The 21,766-nt window shown below is 43.3% G+C and overlaps 1 gene segment (V, D, J or C); it reads left to right on the forward strand.

The window, feature by feature from the left end:
* The window catches only part of LOC136628917 (Ig mu chain C region-like), a 392,658-nt gene that overhangs the window by 20,098 nt on the left and 350,794 nt on the right, over positions 1-21,766 (forward strand). The window contains 1 exon segment of the C gene segment in view: positions 11,938-11,945. Within this exon segment, the coding sequence occupies positions 11,938-11,945 (8 nt within the window).

The following is a 21,766-nucleotide window of genomic DNA, read 5'->3' on the forward strand; positions in this document are numbered from 1 at the left end:
CCAGGCTTTCTTCATCTTGATGAGTGTTAGCCTGTCGGCACTGTCGGTTGACAGGCGGGTACGCTTATCTGTGATGATTCCCCCAGCCGCACTAAGCACCCTCTCTGACAAGACGCTAGCCGCAGGACAATCAAGCACCTCCAGGGCATACAGCGCCACATACAGGCCACGTGTCCAGCTTCGACATCCAGTAGTTGTAGGGAGCAGAGGCGTCACCGAGGACGGTCGTGCGATCGGCTACGTACTCCCTCACCATCCTTTTACAGTGCTCCCGCCGACTCAGCCGTGACTGGGGAGCGGTGACACATTCTTGCTGGGGAGCCATAAAGCAGTCAAGGGCCTTAAAGAGTGTTGCCCTGCCTGTGCTGTGCATGCTGCCTGATCTCTGCACCTCCCCTGCTACCTCGCCCTCGGAACTGCGCCTTCGGCCACTAGCGCTGTCGTATGGGAATTTTACCATCAGTTTGTCCGCCAGGGTCCTGTGGTATAGCAACACTCTCGAACCCCTTTCCTCTTCGGGTATGAGAGTGGAAAGGTTCTCCTTATACCGTGGGTTGAGCAGTGTGTACACCCAGTAATCCGTAGTGGCCAGAATGCGTGTAACGCGAGGGTCACGAGAAAGGCATCCTAACATGAAGTCAGCCATGTGTGCCAGGGTACCTGTACGCAACACATGGCGGTCCTCACTAGGAAGATCACTTTCAGGATCCTCCTCCTCCTCCTCCTCCTCCTCCTCCTCAGGCCATACACGCTGAAAGGATGACAGGCCAGCAGCATGTGTACCCTCACCAGTGGGCCAAGCTGTCTCTTCCCCCTCCTCCTCATCTTCCTCCTCCTCCTCCTCCTCACTGCGCTGAGATATAGACAGGAGGGTGCTCTGACTATGCAGCGACATACTGTCTTCCCCCGGCTCTGTTTCCGAGCGCAAAGCGTCTGCCTTTATGCTTTGCAGGGAACTTCTCAAGAGGCATAGCAGAGGAATGGTGACGCTAATGATTGCAGCATCGCCGCTCACCACCTGGGTAGACTCCTCAAACTTTCCAAGGACCTGGCAGATGTCTGCCAACCAGGCCCACTCTTCTGAAAATAATTGAGGAGGCTGACTCCCACTGCGCCGTCCATGTTGGAGTTGGTATTCCACTATAGCTCTACGCTGCTCATAGAGCCTGGCCAACATGTGGAGCGTAGAGTTCCACCGTGTGGGCACGTCGCACAGCAGTCGGTGCACTGGCAGATGAAACCGATGTTGCAGGGTGCGCAGTGTGGCAGCGTCCGTGTGGGACTTGCGGAAATTTGCGCAGAGCGGGTGCACCTTTCCGAGCAGGTCTGACAAGCGTGGGTAGCTTTTCAGAAAGCGCTGAACCACCAAATTAAAGACGTGGGCCAGGCATGACACGTGCGTGAGGCTGCCGAGCTGCAGAGCCGCCACCAGGTTACGGCCGTTGCCACACACGACCATGCCCGGTTGGAGGCTCAGCGGCGCAAGCCAGCTGTCGGTCTGCTCTGTCAGACCCTGCAGCAGTTCGTTGGCCGTGTGCCTCTTATCGCCTAAGCTGAGTAGTTTCAGCACGGCCTGCTGACGCTTGCCCACCGCTGTGCTGCCACGCCGCGCGACACCGACTGCTGGCGACGTGCTGCTGCTGACACATCTTCATTGCGAGACAGAGGTTGCGTTGGAGGAGGAGGAGGGTGGTTTAGTGGAGGAAGCATACACCGCCGCAGATACCAGCACCGAGCTGGGGCCCGCAATTCTGGGGGTGGGTAGGACGTGAGCGGTCCCAGGCTCTGACTCTGTCCCAGCCTCCACTAAATTCACCCAATGTGCTGTCAGGGAGATATAGTGGCCCTGCCCGCCTGTGCTTGTCCACGTGTCCGTTCTTAGGTGGACCTTGGCAGTAACCGCGTTGGTGAGGGCGCGTACAATGTTGCGGGAGACGTGGTCGTGCAGGGCTGGGACGGCACATCGGTAAAAATAGTGGCGACTGGGAACTGAGTGGCGCGGGGCTGCCGCTGCCATCATACTTTTGAAGGACTCCGTTTCCACAACCCTATACAGCAGCATCTCCAGGCTGATAAATTTGGCTACGTGCACGTTTAACGCTTGAGCGTGCGGGTGCGTGGCGGCGTACTTGCGCTTGCGCTCAAGCACTTGCGCTAGCGACGGCTGGACGGTGCCCTGTGAGACATTGGTCGATGGGGCCGAGGACAGCGGAGGTGAGGGTGTGGGTTCAGGCAAGGAGACAGTAGTGCCTGTTTCCTCAGAGCGGGGTTGGATCTCAGTGGCAGGTTGGGGCACAGGGGGAGAGGCAGCGGTGCAAACCGGAGGAGGTGAACGGCCTTCGTCCCACCTTGTGGGGTGCTTGGCCATCATATGTCTGCGCATGCTGGTGGTGGTGGCTCCCCGGCTGATCTTGGTGCAACAAAGGTTGCACACCACTGTTCGTCGGTCGTGTGCACTCTCAGTGAAAAACTGCCAGACCTTTGAGCACCTCGGCCTCTGCAGGGTGGCATGGCGCGAGGGGTCACTTTGGGAAACAGTTGGTGGATTATTCGGTCTGGCCCTGCCTCTACCCCTGGACACCACACTGCCTCTTGCAACCTGCCCTGCTGCTGCCCTTGCCTCCCCCTCTGAAGACCTGTCCCCAGTAGGCGTGGCAAACCAGGTGGGGTCAGTCACCTCATTGTCCTGCTGCTCTTCCACAGAATCCTCGGTGCGCTCCTCCCTCGGACTTAATGCCCTTACTACTACCTCACTGATAGACAACTGTGTCTCATCGTCATCGGCCTCCTCACCCACTGAAAGGTCTTGAGACAGTTGCCGGAAGTCCCCAGCCTCATCCCCCGGACCCCGGGAACTTTGCAATGGTTGGGCATCAGTCATGAAAAACTCCTCTGGTGGGAGAGGAACCACTGCTTCCCAATCTGAGCAGGGGCCCGAGAACAGTTCCTGGGAGTCTGCCCGCTCCTCAGAATGTCTCATTTTCATGGAGTGAGGAGGCTGGGAGGAAGGAGGAGCAGCAGCCAGAGGATTCTGAGTTGCAGCAGTGGACGGCGCAGAACTGTGGGTGAACGATAGGTTGCTGGAAGCACTTTCTGCCATCCACGACAGGACCTGCTCACACTGCTCATTTTCTAATAAAGGTCTACCGCGTGGACCCATTAAATGTGCTATGAATGTGGGGACGCCAGAAACGTGCCTCTCTCCTAATCCCACAGCAGTCGGCTGCGATACACCTGGATCAGGAGCTCGGCCTGTGCCCACACCCGGACTAGGGCCTCCGCGTCCTCGGCCGCGCCCACTTCTTCTAGGCCTACCCCTACCCCTCAGCATGCTGTATTACCAGTAATGCAGAAACAGAACGCTGTAATTAAATGTGTCGCTTATTGGCCTGTGGTTGGAGGCTGAGTTCGCTTACGGAACGCCAGGAAATAATTTTGCGCAAGCCTGCTGTAACACTTAGCTGGCTGCGTATGATTTTGTAGAACTACTACACCCAGCACACACAGACCCAGAACACTGTGCACAGTGACAGGCAGGCCAAATAATTTTTTTTCCAATATTTTTTAGAAAAGGCCCACTGCCTATATTCAATCAATAATATATGTCTTCTGTCCCTGGAGTGTGTCACAGAACTGCAGAGTGTTGCACTGTTAACTGCAACAGAGCGGTGATTTCAGAGCCCAGACAGAGCCAGGAAATAATTTGGCGCAAGCCTGCTGTAACACTTAGCTGGCTGCGTATGATTTTGTAGAACTACTACACCCAGCACACACAGACCCAGAACACTGAGCACAGTGACAGGCAGTCCAAATATTTTTTTTTCAAATATTTTTGAGAAAAGGCCCACTGCGTATATTCAATCAATAATATATGTCTTCTGTCCCTGCCTCCACACTTCTGTCCCTGGAGTGTGTCACAGAACTGCAGAGTGTTGCACTGTTATTAACTGCAACAGAGCGGTGATTTCAGAGCCAGGAAATAATTTGGCGCAAGCCTGCTGTAACACTTAGCTGGCTGCGTATGATTCTGTAGAACTACTACACCCAGCACACACGGACCCAGAACACTGAGCACAGTGACAGGCAGGCCAAATAATTTTTTTTCCAATATTTTTTAGAAAAGGCCCACTGCCTATATTCAATCAATAATATATGTCTTCTGTCCCTGGAGTGTGTCACAGAACTGCAGAGTGTTGCACTGTTAACTGCAACACAGCGGTGATTTCAGAGCCCAGACAGAGCCAGGAAATAATTTGGCGCAAGCCTGCTGTAACACTTAGCTGGCTGCGTATGATGTTGTAGAACTACTACACCCAGCACACACAGACCCAGAACACTGAGCACAGTGACAGGCAGGCCAAATAAATTTATTTCCAATATTTTTTAGAAAAGGCCCACTGCCTATATTCAATCAATAATATATGTCTTCTGTCCCTGCCTCCACACTTCTGTCCCTGGAGTGTGTCACAGAACTGCAGAGTGTTGCACTGTTATTAACTGCAACAGAGCGGTGATTTCAGAGCCAGGAAATAATTTGGCGCAAGCCTGCTGTAACACTTAGCTGGCTGCGTATGATTTTGTAGAACTACTACACCCAGCACACACGGACCCAGAACACTGAGCACAGTGACAGGCAGACCAAATAGATTTTTTGCCCAATATTTTTTAGAAAAGGCCCACTGCGTATATACAATCAATAATATATGTCTTCTTTCCCTGCCTCCACACTTCTGTCCCTGGAGTATTACTGCAGGGCGCAATGCTCTGCACGGCCGATATACCAAAAAAAAAAAAAGTGCAACACTGCAAAAAGCAGCCTCCACACTACTGCATATGGTTAGATGTGGCCCTAAGAAGGACCGTTGGGGTTCTTGAAGCCTACAATAACTCCTAACGCTCTCCCTGCCTCCACACTTCTGTCCCTGGAGTATTACTGCAGGGCGCAATGCTCTGCACGGCCGATATACCAAAAAAAAAAAAATGTGCAACACTGCAAAAAGCAGCCTCCACACTACTGCTCACGGTTAGATGTGGCCCTAAGAAGGACCGTTGGGGTTCTTGAAGCCTACACTAACTCCTAACACTCTCCCTACAGCAGCTCCAACACGATAGCACTGTCCCTCAGCTATCTCACAAGGCATCTGGGGCGAGCCGCGGGAGGGGCCGATTTTTATACTCGGGTGACGCCTGATCTCGCCAGCCACTCACTGCAGGGGGTGGTATAGGGCTTGAACGTCGCAGGGGGAAGTTGTAATGCCTTCCCTGTCTTTCAATTGGCCAGAAAAGCATGCTAACGTCTCAGAGATGAAAGTGAAAGTAACCCGAACATCGCGTGGTGCTCGTTACGAGTAACGAGCATCTCGAACACGCTAATACTCGAACGAGTATCAAGCTCAGACGAGTACGTTCGCTCATCTCTAAAAAGCACCACAAGACCCAGGACTGCTATTTTGTTTTGTTTTAATTTGTTATGGACTGCATCATTTGTGATCAAAGTTATGATGGACTGAGCAAATTCATGAACTGAGTTATATCTGGTAGGAGATTGGAACTTTGCAAGTGTGATTTATTTTTTTTTCTTCTCTAAGTGCAAGCTGTATCTCTCCATACACTGTGACTATTCAACTGAGCCTGAAGAACTGACAGCTGTTTATAACAGTGCCCAAGTGCCAGCTGATGACAAGTCAATGGAGGGCTAAGCATCATAGCTCCTCCCTGGAGACCTGAGGCAACAAATGGCGTGCAAGGGGCATCTGGAAGAGTGGAATCTACAAAGAATATTGGGGCTCTGGAGTCAACTGTGGATACCTGCGCTTCTCACACCTATGGACACGGAGAATGGAGGAGAGCAGCTGACACCAATGTAATGGGTGGGGACAGATTCCTTTTAATGGTCAGTTCTTTGGCTAACCAGGAAAAATAATAAGGGCAAAATAATCCCTCCAGTTACCTGCATCAGAGATTCTGTAGATTTGGGGTATAAAGAAGATCAAGAGAAGGAAGACTTCAAGACACAGAAATGCTTGTATTCCGCATATGACTAGGTTTTTTGTCTTTTGTTTTATTTATTAATTTTTTTCATTTCTTTTTTTTAGCCTGAATTTGATAGGATTTGTTTTGTGTTGCTAGCAAATAAACTTCTAGGGAACAGTGTAATAAATGTGATATTAGATTCTCTATTTGTTTATATAATGTATCATTTTTATGAAAAGCATGGAGCATTTGAGAGAAATATTTAGAAGTTACTAATCATTCATTAACAGAATTATAAAATGTCAAAAAGTATGTTCAAACTTGGATGGTGATTTTATGTATTTTAATCACATTATGGAATTGTGTAACCCTGTTTTAGTTATAAAAGCTATAGGTAGTCAAAGGTGTGGTCTAGATGCCCCGTGATCTGTGCCATCTCACAAGGACCTACATACCAGTTCAAAGAGACAATGGTGAGTCTGGTAAAACAGCATTGGGTAGCACCAGGATGTCATCCCACTGCCACTAGGTTTGTGTGAGGTTGTGTCATCTGTGCCTGCCATAATGTTGGAGAAAAAACTGTTGAGATCCCACTTAAATTTTTCTCTAAGGCACTTGTTTCTGTTTCAGCGACTAATAGATGCTATGCTTTGACTTGATATTTTATGAAGAAAATATTGCAGCAGATTCATAAACATGTTTTCAGTTCCATTCCAGATCTATCATCGTTGCAAAGTACTTATAACCTGCAACCAGGGAATTGAAGGCCCTTACCAAAGTTCAGTTGACTACTCCTACTTTTGTAAATGTGCAAGGGAAAGAAACATTAAATAAAGAATGCAGTAACAAATTAATTATGTATCATGAGATCATATCTAGAGTGAGAATGTTGGATATGCTCTCATGCCCTTGTGTCAGCTAAAGCTTGCTATGAAGAATTTATTAATGGTAAATATTATTCTTGACATTTATTTCCTAATACTGTGTTATTAGCTTAAATTACAGATGATTTTATACATGGTACACATGACAAGCTTCCAGATGGTATCTATGCAGTATGTAGTAATAAAGCATACAGGAGGGGCCCATGGGGAGCTGGAGGAACATGTACTTTAGCAAAATTGGAACCAGCAACTTGGGTTTGGAAAAATGAAGATGCTTTTGATAACATTACTGATACCTCATTTGGTATACTTGGTGTTCAAAATGAGTACACTTAACAATTGATTTTGGTAACTAATCAACGTACTGTAGTATTAGATTATCTCACTGCTTTGCAAGGAGGGTTACGTCAGATAGTAGGCCCATCCTGTTGTCACTACATAAATCCCTCAGGAACATTACAGATTACACATGACCTAGAACAAGCTAGAAAAGTGCAAGAGTTATATCATAAGGCCATGTCTGATGAAGAAATGGCCTGGCCAGAATGGCTATTTTACGTAAATCCAGTTAATTCGTTTAAAGAGTTGGCAGGTATGGTATCTGGAGTTGTGTATATGTTCTTACAAGGTTTCCTTTTAATTCTAGTCATTGTAATAATTGTTAAGATTGCTATTATGCTATTCAAGAAAATCAGGAGCACTAACTATAGATGTTTTTTAGGAAAGCCATAAATGAAACTTATGAATCAATATACCTCTCATATGCATGTAATGACTGTTCTGACAACTGCTAAGCTACCATGTGCACTACGTGGAAAGCACACTTTGCAGGAATTCAACAACTGCATGTACTGTGGACATTACATCTCAGCATTACAGACGAAAGAACTTAAAAATTTATTGGACTATATACAATGAACTATTATTGGTCTTATAATACTCATGGATTAACAGAATAACATCATGATAGCATTTATACTTATATATTCTTATATTCTTTAGTATATCCATATTTTCCCTTCCAGGTTTTAACTCCTTATACTACTGCACATGTTAGTTGAGTACAGGAAACAGATAGCTGAGGCCTGAACCAGTTGGGGGAGTTGAAGTGAGGAATCAGAGGAAGATCCCTTGACATTCCTTGGGCCGGTCTCCGTAAGACAGTGCAAGCAAAGACAGCAGGTCTTCTTTGTTTTGTTTTCTTTTACAGAAGGCTGGAGCATCCTGTGGTATCTTTCCTGGAATAAAAGGAGGGACTGGTGATTAAATTTAGTATGTTGGTCTGTAGTTTGGTTCAGATGGCCTCTGGTTTAACTATTGCCTTTAACTTAGTCAGAATGGTATTCTGACCTTCTCCAACCGGCCTTGAGTTAATTCCAATCACGTACTTTTCTTAGAATTGTGTAGACAGACTGGCGGTCCAAAGATATTTCAGAAATGATATTGGATTCTCTGGAGAATGTCAGTGTAGGGGAGTTATCCTTTAACCCTTTCCAATCCACTATCTGACGTTTAAAGACATTATGATTTAAGGCTGTACAGCTCTAATGTTGGAAGACATCCATCTGGGTTCTCTTACTGTATATTACCAACCTCTCTGCTGTTGGAGCCTATCCAACGTGTCACCTCATGCAGTACTGGCTTTAGCCAGCATATAGCGCTGTTGTATAGCAGCAGAAAAAGAGTAAGCCCCTTAGGAAAACCAGGATACAAATTGGATTGGAAAGGGTTAATTGTTTAAGTTGCATAATATCTCTGAAGATGATAGTTGTTTCCGCCAAGATAATGTTCTAGTGTGAGAAACTACTTTTGTAGCCAAAAATGTATGTATTCCTATGCCTTGGATTTTGTAACCATGTCTTTATTAAACCCACCTATGTACATTAATCACACCTCTTTTGTCTCTTAATAAAACACAGCAATGGGCAGTGACATACCAGAACTTGCTACCATTGACTGTAATTCAGATCTGTGTGTCTGGGTTTCTGTTAAAGGGTTTAGTCACTAGTGACTAATAGATTTAATTCTACCTGGTTTTGGTGACTTCTTTAGGAACTTTGACAACATGGAGGCCCAGACCCGCCAACCCACCTTCTTCTTAGCCTAGTGCAGACCCAGTTGTAGATTGTGACACCCTCTTTTGATGATACCATGGCTGACAAGCAAGGTCCACTGTAGGAAATAGCAAGGGCAAACGCCTAGGTGACAACTGGTGCCATATAAGCCTCCAGTCTTGACTGGCACCCATCAATGCTGAAGAAGAGGGTACTGCAGTTGAATATTTATGGCCTTGGTAGGCCCCACGAGTAAGGCCATAAGTTGCTTCTTTCAAGTGCTCCCAATCAATTCTTGGGCGCTGTTACATATGAAGAGAACTCCTTCTGGAGCAACTCCCCATCACCGCGGATGATTCATTACCTTGATATTCCGCTGGTCTACCCTCACACCTACAGTGTAGATGATCTGGGCTGTGACACCTGCAAACAAAAGAAAAATGAGCACCTTCCACACCGTGCAATTTCCCTGCTGACACTGCTGGCCCCAACCCATGAGTCCAGGCCACTGCCTCTGCCATTCATGTGTCTCCAGCACAGTCAAACTACCATCCACTGGTTCCACAATCACTAAGGAGGCCCAACAGTACTCTTTGTTACGCACCTTACCAACCTGTAGTAACCTCTTCATAGCATCTGCCACACACTCATCCCTGGGCAATGCCAATTCAGCTGCCACAGCCACCACCTCAGTCTCCTCAGAAGCTTACACTAACTCTTCACAGGAAACTGCCTGCACAGGAGGCCCCAGTCCTGTCTGACCCATGTACCTGCAGCTCCTCGTACTCACCTGGTACTAGTCCCACTGTCTCTCCTTTGGTCCTTCATCCGGTGCCTCTTAGCAGCACTATTTCAATGACCGTGCACCATGGTACAGCTCATGCATCTCCTGTGATCCCCCACAGGGCTGGTACTAAGACATGCTGCGGGCGATGTATCCTAACTAGATGTGATTGTTTAGCCACCACCTCTTGCCTAGCCTGCAGCCTATAGGCCACCAGTGCTTTGACCAACTCCAACACGACACGCATCCTCATCAACACCAGAGACATCCTTCTTCAACCACCCCAGGTGGGAAGCTGACATCCAACTCAACTCCACACAGCCTGACCTTCTGCAGTGTCATTCTGCTTCAGATTCCATCATCTAAACATACATTCATATAAAGCTGGGTTTAATGAAAAATGTTGTCAACGGTATAAACCAGGAAGGACAGGCATTTAAATACTTCAGACACAAATTTCCTAGATTGAATGATGCAAAGGTTAAGGTATTTTTGTTGGGCCACAAATTTGACAACTTGTAAAGGATCCTGCGTTTGACCAAGTTTTGGAGGGAAAAGAAAAGGAAGCTTGGCAAGCCTTAAAGAGTATTATTCATAGATTCTTAGGCAACAAAAGAGATGATAACTACACTCAGTTGGTGACAGTACTTCTGGAAAAATACCATCAACCTCGGATGCAACATGTCCCTTAAAATCCATTTCCTCCATTCCCACCTAGACTTTTTCCCTCCTAGTTGTTGAGCTGTCAGTGATGAACACGGAGAAAGATTTCAGCAGGATATGCTCTGTACTGGATACCAGAATAAAAACAGAATTTTATTTTGACATTATGGATAAAAAACACCTTTCAAAAAGTTTTTGCGCTTAGATGTTTCAAACAGAGTTCCTATTTATAGCTAAACAGTATTTTATTTAGACATCATGGATAAAAAAACATCTTCCAAAAAAAAAATTTTGCGCTTACATGTACAGAGCTCTTTTTCATAGCTGTGAATGTAAGCATCTAAGCGCAAAATTTTTTTGGACGATGTTTTTTATCCAGGATGTCTGAATAAAATACTGTTTTTATTCTAATATCCATGGAAGCACTGGAGGATCTGTTTTCTGTTGCTGTGGTGTGTGCTTGCACCTGTCCGTGCCCTTGACGGTTGTTGTGTCCGTGCCGTAAGCTGGCATTTGGATGTACATTTTTTTTCTAATGTGCTATTTACAGACAAAGAGGTTCTGCAACTACAATAAAATTTTTTATAATGGCTGTGCCTGAAGTAAAATAAAAACAGACTAAACTCACCTCTCTTCTGCCTCCCAAGAAACAGCTGATTGGTCCCACGGCCCTGCCGCCGACTTCCAGTATGTACATCCAGCGGAAGTGAGTTGACTGCTGCAGTCACCGTCCTGAACTCCTGGCATGCTGGTGCCAAGAATGGTAGGAGTCTGATCAAGGGGAACCCAACTGATTTTATAAACATAGGTCATGAAAAGTCCCCACATGAATGGAGCTGAAGTCGCAAATGCATGCCACCGCTTCATTCATGTCAATGGGAATGTTGAAAATTGTTAACTACAAGTGCTCAGCAATCTCTGGCACTCTCATTGAAATGAATGGAGCAGCGACTTGTATGAACAGCCTCAACTCTATGCAGAAACCTTCAAGACCCTCATTCTCAGGATTGGTCAGGGTCCTAGTGGTTGGTCCCCCACTGATCAAAAAGTTATCTCCTGGACTGTGGATAAAGGGATATCCTTATATCTTAACACAAACCTTATAATATATTATATAGAAAAGCAAGTGATTGCAATCTTTAAATACTTTATTATATTAGTGTAATTAAAAGAAAGATTATTATAAAAAAGGCCGTCAATGTGATCTGCTTAGAGATGTCTTTTTGTGAGATACGTTTTGTCTGCTCCTGTGTTGTTTCTTTTTCAGTATAACTCATAGCAATAAAAATACATGCTTTTCAGCGGTAAACAGCCCCATCTAGTGTTTATATAGAGAATGACTATTAGTCTAATGTTTTATAAACATGCACCTTCAAAAATAGTATTGATACTAGTTATATCTTACATATATTTAACCCTTTTAGGACCAAGATGCCTGAATTTCGACAGCAAAATTTCCCTTTTTGGAATGAAAAATTAAAAAGAAGAATATTTTATATACTTTAATGTGGAATAGTTCCTCCTTTAGGGGAGCACATAGCAGATGTGAAAACATGTAATTCCAATTGTTAACCTTTAGATTTCGAGGTCAGTGCTGACCATGGCATTTAAATGGCCTGATAGTGGGAAGGGTTATTAGTTTGCCAAGACAGCCTGGGGCATTGTGAAGACTCTCAGGATTTTATCAAGGCTGCCATGGATTTTTGCCAATTAAATTCTATATATGAGCTTCAGAGAAAACATTACAAGCCCAAGTGCACTAGTAGGACATCATAAAAAGTAAAAGTAAAAAAAAAAAATAATACATGAAGTAAGTAAAAAAGTTAAAAAAAGAAATAGAAAAATATGCTACCATTTTTACTGAAAAAAAAATTAGTATTATCACCTCTGTAAAAATCTGATCTATTAAAATAACACATTATTTATCCCACACATGCTATCAGGAAACAAAAAACAGGATGCCAGAATATCTGATTCCCAGGTTTTACAACAGAGTGTCAGTTGTGTCATATAATATAACATTTACAATGTACAATGAGCAGCTTTAATTTCCTGATGGCAATGCTGTAAATGTACAGCAGATGGCACCAAGAGGTCAGAGACAAAAAATACAATAACTTTATTGTATTGGCCAGTTCAAGTACAGAGTATCTAATATGTACTCTATTGACCCTTTCACACAGGACGGAATATTCCGCAACAATGCTAAAGAATATGCCGTCATGAAATTCCACACCCAAATCCACAATGGCAAATTTCTGCCATCTTTGAATTTTGCATAAAAATCCGCATGGTGGCAGTGCAGGTTTTGTTGCTGAATATTCAAAATGATGGCATATTTTGTCCTATATTTTGTATATATTGCGAAATGGTACTAACGTAAACTACAGGATGTCTCGCAAACAATGAGCCCTCGCACAACTGCAGCAATGGAAAAATAAAAAAGGTACTGCTCGCTGAAGACAGCATCAGAAAATAATTTTTAAAAATTAAATGTCTTTGCAAAAAAAATAGTAGTAATCAAACTGATCAATAGAGTTAAGTTTTCATGTCATTTTTGTTGCAGTTTGTAGAAACAAGATGCAATGAAAGATGGCGTATTCTCGTTTTTTTATTTTTATTTTACTCCACTTAAAATTTTTTAAAGTTTTTCAGTACATTATATGGTACATTAAATTGTCAAACTGAAAAATTTAACTCGTCCCACAACAAAACAAGTCCTCATATAGCTACGTTGATGGATAAATAAAGCAGTTACAATTTTTTAAAAGGGTGGAGGAAAAAACGAAAATGAAGAAAAAGGGCCGCGTCCTTAAGGGGTTAAACATAGCTGTGTTATAAAATGCCATTCTTGCCAAAAATCAATTGATTTTTGGTGGACAAGATACAGTAACAGAACCAAGCCTAAATAGATAAAGAACCAGAACTGAAATTATTGCATACGTATGGTAACAAGCTCAAGCTTACTTCACAGATATGGTACTAGAATCAAGCTTATGCTATGAATATGTTGGATATGAACCGCACTGAACGCACTCCACTGATTCTTCCAGCTGCTGACATGTCAACAGCATTTTCCTTGATGTAATAGTGCAGCATGCTGCGTTATTTCCTCTGGAATTTTAGGCTTCATCTGTGACAAAGACTCCAAGCAAAGCCTCCAGTTCATGTTAGCATGTCCTTAAAAGGCTGACGGGTCAAAAACTTTCTGAAATGAATACCAAAGGGTCTCTGTTTCACACATTAAACACAGTTATGTCTAGAATTCAGTCTCCATGCCGTTCTTGGCATAAGACGAAAACAGCGCCAAAATGTTATATGAAAGTAACCTTAGGGCCCTTTCAGATATGAACTTATAGGCACTATATAGGCCATCTATTTCATCATGTAGCTTCACTACTTTTCCCTATCCTTTAATTCACATCTGCGTCTGGGTTTTCGCCGGACAAAATAACGCAGCATGCCACGCTGAAGCCTGTTTAAAGTTAAAGTTTGTTCGCTACTGTTGTCTCTGTCTTATGTCGGAAAGGGATTTCCGCTTTCCTGTTCAATAGACTGAGCAGGAAATTAGAAACTCTAAGGGCTGATTCACACTGTGTATGTTTTTTTCGTCAATATGTATTCTTGCACAGGAAAAAGAACACATCTAAGGCTGCCTGTCCGCGGGCGATGACCCGCTAGCGATAAATCGCCCGCAGATCACGCTCTGTAAAGCTTTCCATAGAATTACTATGGAAAGCGCAGTGCCGGCATCCATGAGGGGAGAATCATAGCAATTCTCCGCTTGCGGGATTTAAATCGCGGCATGCTGCATTTATGGTGAGCCTATCTATTAGATAGTATTCACTGGGTATATCCCTTAAAATATAACTTTTATTAATCAATAAATATAAAATGATTGGGCCTCACAAAAAACAGACAAACTGGAACTAACAAACACAGAGCAAGAATTTTAAACCCTGGAAAAGAACCAGTACGAACCATTTCTGCATTAATAATTCTCTCAGAAGGTTTTTCTGAATCTCGTCCTGAATGGTTATTGAAGCTATATTCTGCATGAGAACGTATCAGTACCTTAATGGTGGTTCTCTGGTTATTTCTAGCAGAATTTGATTCTTCATTGATTGATAACCTGTGGTTGATAATCTATCAGCCACTTGTGTATTTTTTCTCGGGGGGCATCAGCAGAAGCTTTGCTTGTGGTTTGTCCATTCTAAACGAAACTATATACAGTTCTTTTTTCATCACGGACAAGGACCTATCATAGGCTGCTGCTGGTGTCCTACGGCTTCAGCATCTTTAGCCCGGTGCTATTATCCAGATAGGGCAGTTACCTGGTCAAGAACCAGATTTTATCTCTTATTTAGGAGGGTTTGTGTACTAAGAAGACATAGGCCTGGTGGCCTCTTGTCATTTCACCTCTAATAATTCTGATCCTTGTTGATGAGACACAATAGGAGCCCGAATGTACGTCACCATTGGAGGTGTTCCGTAAACCACTTACCTTGATGGAACGATCATCCTCCTTTCATCTTTTTGTGAAGGACACATCCTAATATGGTCCTCTAATCTTTGGGTGACATCCATCCCCAATGGTGACTGAAAAAGAGTGCATTAGAGTGTCTCACGTTGCAGGATACTTCTGCATTGTAATAAAGGTGTCAATTGCATATATTTTCTCTGGTCCTTTTCCAGGGTTTAAAATTCTTGCTCTGTGTTTGTTAGTTCCAGTTTGTCTGTTTTTTGTGAGGCCCAATCATTTTATATTTATTGATTAATAAAAGTTATATTTTAAGGGATATACCCAGTGAATATTTTGAGAAAGCCTTTCTTCTATATCCCTCTGCCTCTGTGAATTATATCTATTAGATAGGCTCATCTCAGAGACCTGTCAGTGCTCCCCCCTCCTCCCTAGCAGCGAGCGGAATATCGCTAGCAATCTTTCGGCATGGCCGTGGGCAAAGCGCCTTAGACTAATTAGCAATTTCAGTCTTTGTTTGCTGCATACAAATGAACATGCCTCGTGGACACTGGGGAGAAAATTTTTGCGCGATGTGAGAGTGCGTGAAAACGCAGAGTTTTGAAACCCATGCTTTTTAATGGCTTCATTCATATCTGCGATTTTTTTCTCTCATTCAATGTTACGAGATTTAGAAATCGCAGCATGTTATTTCTGCATTTTGCTATTTTTTTATCACCCATGTTTCCCTATGGAGCCTACGTTTTATCACATCATGACCCACGAACCTGCGGTGTCCAAGCGATGCGTTTTTAACATTAGCAACACCTGTTGTCATTTACTGCGTAAGAAAATCGCAGGAAAAAGCAGCGCATGAACAAAAATGCAATATTTTCTCGCAGCAATATCGCACTCACCAGTGTGAAGGAGCTCTAAGGTGTGCGCAAATACGCTTGTGCTCCTGCGAGGCCAGCCTTAGAAGCAACAGGGTTCTGGACATTAGTGTATTCGCCCGTGTTGTTGTGGTGGCTACCCTCTCACTTACTGGGCCACATTGAATCTCTGGGTCCTTTAGTTGATTTTTAGCTGCTTATTATTGTGTTTGCCCTGTTGGCAATATTACGTACTGCAGGTAAAACTCTGCAGCATGACCTATTGAGGTGTGCATTACACATTGCAACCAATGGACTCGCATAAATATGCAGTAAATACACAAGAAATCGGCATATTCAATGCGTATTTCCACAAGAAATCAATGGCATATCACGCAGGTTTATATATACATGTAAATGCGGTGCATATTTACACACATAAAAAGATACAACAATAGGCAGAAATCAGCATATTTGAGTCTGTGAATATGCTGCGTATTTACAGAATGAAACATGCAATACAACCATGTGAATGAGCCCTAATAGCCCTACTCTGATTGAAAAGTATATTGTTAAAAAAAATGGCATATGTTCCATCTGGGTACTTGCTGGGGAGACTATGAGCAGGGTGCTTGCTACAGTGTCTGTTGCGCCTATTAGTGACAAAGCCTGTTTGCACCTTAATGACCAGGCCAAATTTTGGAAATTTTGTATATGTCACCCTTGCAATTTTTGTGCAATGCGATCTTAACATTAGAAAGTCCCATTGACATTTGGAAAAAAAAACGCTGTGAAATCACAGCGGAAAAAAAATGCTAGTGGGTAAAAGCCCTAACAGGAAATAATTATAAAGGTTTTTCACACCAAATAATTCTGACATGGTTTATTTGCCACATATTGTACTTTATTTAGGTAGTAAAAGTAGACCGATACGATTTACGTATATTTTTTGCTTCGGGGCATTAACCAGCGGTTGGTGGGTTTTTTACATATCTAACTTCTTCTTTTAAAATGCAAATGATTGCAACTATTTGAAAATGTTCTATACAGACAAGTTCTTCTTTAAATTATTTAGATTGCATGGCAGATTAATGCATATGAACTTCCAGCTTGTAAAGATGTCACCGCAAGGTTTCTGCCAGCGTACCAAAAGGGTTTTGTGTAAAGACAAAGTGCCGCATGAGATTGTGAGCAGCGCCTAACTACCACCTGGTTTCCTTCCCGTGTTTTCACTTACAGACTGGAAAAAAAAACCTAAGAGAGGCCTCCAGGTGACCAGCAAAGGCCTTCAGCTCCGAAGCAGGAGGAATTCCCTGAGGAACAATATCCTTGGAAACTGAATGTTGTGCTCAAATCTATCACAAACTTCAAATCAGGTGAGAGCAGGCAACCAATGTATTTCTTATATTTCTTACATTCTAACATACTACAGCAGATAGCGCCATTTTTTCCTCCTCCTTCTTTTTCCCTTAGACCTGTGTAGATCCACCATAGCAGAATAGTTTGTGGTTATTCGCTCTTTCATATATAGGGGGTCTTTAGTACTGTGCAAACTGATGGGTGACTTTTTTTCTGTATGTCCTCCATATTGTATTTTAGAAGCCATAGTGGGTCAAGAAGGGTGTTGTTTCTCTTTATTAGAGCACTTAGCTAAGTCAAATACCTGCTGCACACTGATAAGGGGCAACCAATCACCCGTCATTGTTACAAAAGTCTGATATTGGCTTGAAGGAATGCTGCCTTCCAATAGGTGGAAGCCATAGTAACATTTGGTGTAACTGTACTTGTTTACAAAAACTTTTTGTTGCTGTAGTTGTATTTCTCCGTAGTCAGTCTATTGACAGGGTATTTAAGATGGGGTCTATCTAGACCAATGGGTCTTACAGTTTGCTTGGCTGATTTGCGACCTCTCCAGGCATCTGACCAATATTTGGGTATGGGACAACACAGTTGGGCAAAGATTAAGATGAGCCAGCACCAATGAACAATACAGTATGTGTACATAGGCATGTAGACACTTTTTGTAAAGAGTATATGACGGGTTTAAGAGTACATAAGCAGAAACTCACCTACGGACCTGACTTGACTCCTGCCTCGACAAAAATCAAGATCCTCTCCAGTCTAATGTCCTGTAGAGAGGAATATGGCTGATTGTTGATGTATTCTATTATGTTTCACTAAGTCTGTATTAATTGTACGACTCCTATAATAAAAGTCTCTGATTTATTTTTTTAATACAACTATTTAAAGTACCATATGATGTACGTAAGAACCTTTAAAAAATGTCTAAGTGGATTGAAATAGAATCAAAAAATGTAATTGTGCCATTTTGGGGGGGGGGGGTTATGTTTTTACAGTGTACTCACTGCGGCAAAAATGACATAATAACTTTATTCTGTGGGTCAGTATGAGGGCTTAGTCACACGGGCACCGATGCACCTGTGTGAGTGAGCCCTTACTGTTGGAAGAAGAAGGCTGCACTTCAGAATGGACGACTCCCCGCAGCACCGAAGAAAGAACACATGACCGCCAATGAAGCCGGTCACATGTTCTTTCTTCCGGTGCTGCAGAAGTGCGGCCATCTTCCTCCTGCAGTAACACGGGCACCGATGTGGCCGTGTGACTAAGCCCTGATTGTGACGATACCAAATTTATATAATTTTTTTGTTCTATTTCTAACAAATAAAATAACTTGTAAACAATTTATCTTCTGTTGCCATCTTCTGACAGCCATAACTTTTTTTCCCCCGTCAATGCAGCTGTGTAAAACTTGTTTTTTTGTGAGATGACCTGTGGTTTCTATTGGTACCTTTTTGAAGACTTTTTATTATTTTTTTTTCTTGGAGACGAGACCATCAAAAAAGCACAATAATGTAATTTTCTTTTTTCAGACAACATTCACCATGATGGATAAATAATGTGCTTTTTTAATAATCAGACTTTTACACATGTGGCAATACCAAACATGTTTTATTTGTTTTAAAATGTAATTCTAAATATGAGAAAAGGTATTTATTTTAAACTTCTTCATTTTTTAGAAAAAATAAATAAAATTCACTTATTCTTACATTTTTTTTAGTCCCCTAAGGGGACTTGAACTTCTGATCATTTGATCGCTTATACAACATGCTGCAATACTGTGGTATCGCAGGGCATTATATTTCTACAGGCATCCTATTAAAATGTGCCATGGGCAAGTCTTAATACCAGATATACATGGTAGCACTGGGGCCCTTCACTAGGCCCCAGACTGCCATGACATCTAAATAGCACCCTGTGATCTCAATGCAAGAGAAATCCAGGACCCCCATATATTTATCTGGTGATTTAAAAGGCACTGTCAGAATTGATAGCAGAATTTAAATGGTTAACAGCTGTAATCGAAGACCTCTCACAGCAGCTGTGCCATAAAACCATGTGCACATTTGCCATACAGGTATAGCGGATGTCACCAAATACGGTACTGTATAATGCAATCTGTTATGAGTGAAAGTGAGTTGAGTTAACAAGCCTTGCGGAATCAGTTGTGGTGTTTCTTACAAAATATCAATATTTAACTATTTCAGGACTGCCCATAAACAGGAGCGCTGTTATCTTAGGGACATTTCACCTGGGACAGAACAGGCCACACTATGCAACTCAGGCCATGGTAAATTCCTCACCAAAATCTGCTGGCTGCCTGCGGATTTTTATGTGAAATTGAAAATGGCTTATAATCTGCCTGCAATACTGCATAAAAATTCTACACTTGTGGATTCGGCTGCGTCCTACAGCGTAATTCTGTCCTGTGTAAAAGGGTCCCTTAGGGTGGCTTCACACGAGTGTGCTTTTGTGCGAACATAGGTGCGTACATAGGTGCGCACCTATGTACACGCAAAAACACGTGTATAAAGGTCCGTGCATTGCCTTCAATGGAGCTGCCGGCAGCAGCTGCGGCTCCATTGAAGGCAATGCATGGACCTTCAATGGTCTGCCAGCACCCCTGAATTGTTTTTTAGGGAAGGGCTTTACATATAAGCCCTTCCCTGAAAAACAAGAATTTTAGTGCAAAAAAATAAATAAATAAAAATACTTACCTGTCCGCCACTGAATTCATGAATAGGTGAGTACTGCTTCTGATTGGCTGAGTGCAGGAACCAATCAGAGGCAGGTTTCAGCTGTCATTCAATAGCTGAGAGCTGCCTCTGATTGGTCACAGTGCTCAGCCAATCAGAGGCAGCCCATTCAGCAGGTGGGGATTTAAAATCTCCGCCTGCTAAATACTCCTCAGAGCAGTGCAGGAGAAGAGCCGGCTGGACGCGGCTGAGCCCTGGCAGCTGCAGAGAGGTGAGTTTTGGTTTTTTTAAATCACAATTTTTTCTTGTTTTTTAGTGAAGGGCTTATATTTAAAGTCCTTTCCTGAAAAACAATTACAGGATGCAGGCAGCTGGATCCCCTACCTCAGCTGTCATCTGTGACAGCTGTGGTAGGGAATTCTTTATTCCCATGCAGAGATAAAGAATTCCTTTACTGCATCAGTGACAGATGTAGCAGGTGCAGCAGGGAATTCTTCATCCCCGCGGTGACACAGCAGCGGCGGACAGGTAAGTATTTTTTTTTAATTTGTATTTTTTTTACACTAAAATTCTTGTTTTTCAGGGAAGCGCTTATATGTAAAGCTCTTCCCTGAAAAATAATTCAGGGGTGCTGGCAGACCACTGTCTTCAATAGAGCTGCTGGCAGCAGCCGCGGCTCCATTGAAGATAATGCGTGCATTCCCTATGGGTCACGCATGTCCTATGTTTACAGGCACGCATCTGTAAAACACGGACATGCGAACACACCATGGGGAATGCATTGGTTCTAATAGAAGCGTGTTTTTGTGCGTTGTGTTTGGCCACCCTTAGTGTCTAATGAAAGCTGGGATTACAGGGCTTAGCCTGGAGAAGAGTCAGCATGGTCTTCAGTAGAGATGAGAGAATATACTCATTTCGAGTAATTACTCGATCGAGCACCACGATTTTCGGGTGAAAAGATTCGGGGGGCGCCAGGGGGCGGGGGGAGGCGTGGCGGAGTGGGGGGTAGCAGCGGGGAATAGGGGGGAGCCCTCTCTCTCTCCCTCTCCCCCCCACTCCCCGCTGCAACCTCCCACTCACCCATGACGCCGCACGAATCTTTGCACCCGAGTACGGAAGTACTCGAAAATCGCGACGCTTGGGCGAAAAAGGGGCGTAGCCAAGTAAGTTCGCTTATCTCTAGTCTTCAGGCATGTGAGGGCGGTGAAAATTTTTTATTGGGAATGTTCTGCCAAATCTGAAAAATTGCTGCTATATTTATCAGCCTTGTAACATCAGTAAAAAATTGAAAAATAAAGTTAAAAAATGATGCCAAGACAGCGTGGACATATTGTAAATGCTATTTATTAACTATTTTGTGTCATATGACTATCTGTAGTGCAAGCAGAAATTGTCAAATTTTTAAAAATGCTAATTTTTCCAAATGTTCTCTTAATTTGGGGATTTTTTTAAATAAATTAGCGCAAAACGCACCAACCATAATTTACCATGGATATACAGTAAAATGTGTCACAAAAAAGCCTTTCTCAGAATCACTTAAATAAGTCATAGAACTCCACAGTTATTACCATATAAAGTGAAACATGTCAGGTTTGAAAAATTGGGCTTTGTCAAAAAGGCTAAAACTAGTTTGGGGGCAAGTGGTTAATTGTGTTTTTATTTACAGATTCTCTGCTGCAGAATGTGATGGGTTTTTGTGATATGGTAGTGAAAATTCGCTCGTCCTAAGGTGGCACTGGCAAATTTTATTAACACACATCAAAAAATGTGGATTTTCAAGAGAATTCAAAATGTTTTCACATTGGAAAGCAGCAAAAAAACACGACTCTGTTTTACTCTACTGGATTGACCCGATGTTTGCTAGGCGAACATAAAATATTTAGAGTGGTGCTTATTGTGACTCTTCCCCCTCTCTCTTTCAATGCTGCTTCTGTTCTCCTCCCTCCCTCTCTCTCTTCCTCTTCGTCCCCCCTCTCAATTTCGCTTCTCTCTCCCTGTCTCTCCATGCCACTTCTCTCTTCC

The sequence above is a fragment of the Eleutherodactylus coqui genome, chromosome 5 (assembly GCF_035609145.1).
Source record: "Eleutherodactylus coqui strain aEleCoq1 chromosome 5, aEleCoq1.hap1, whole genome shotgun sequence".
NCBI lineage: Eukaryota > Metazoa > Chordata > Amphibia > Anura > Eleutherodactylidae > Eleutherodactylus > Eleutherodactylus coqui.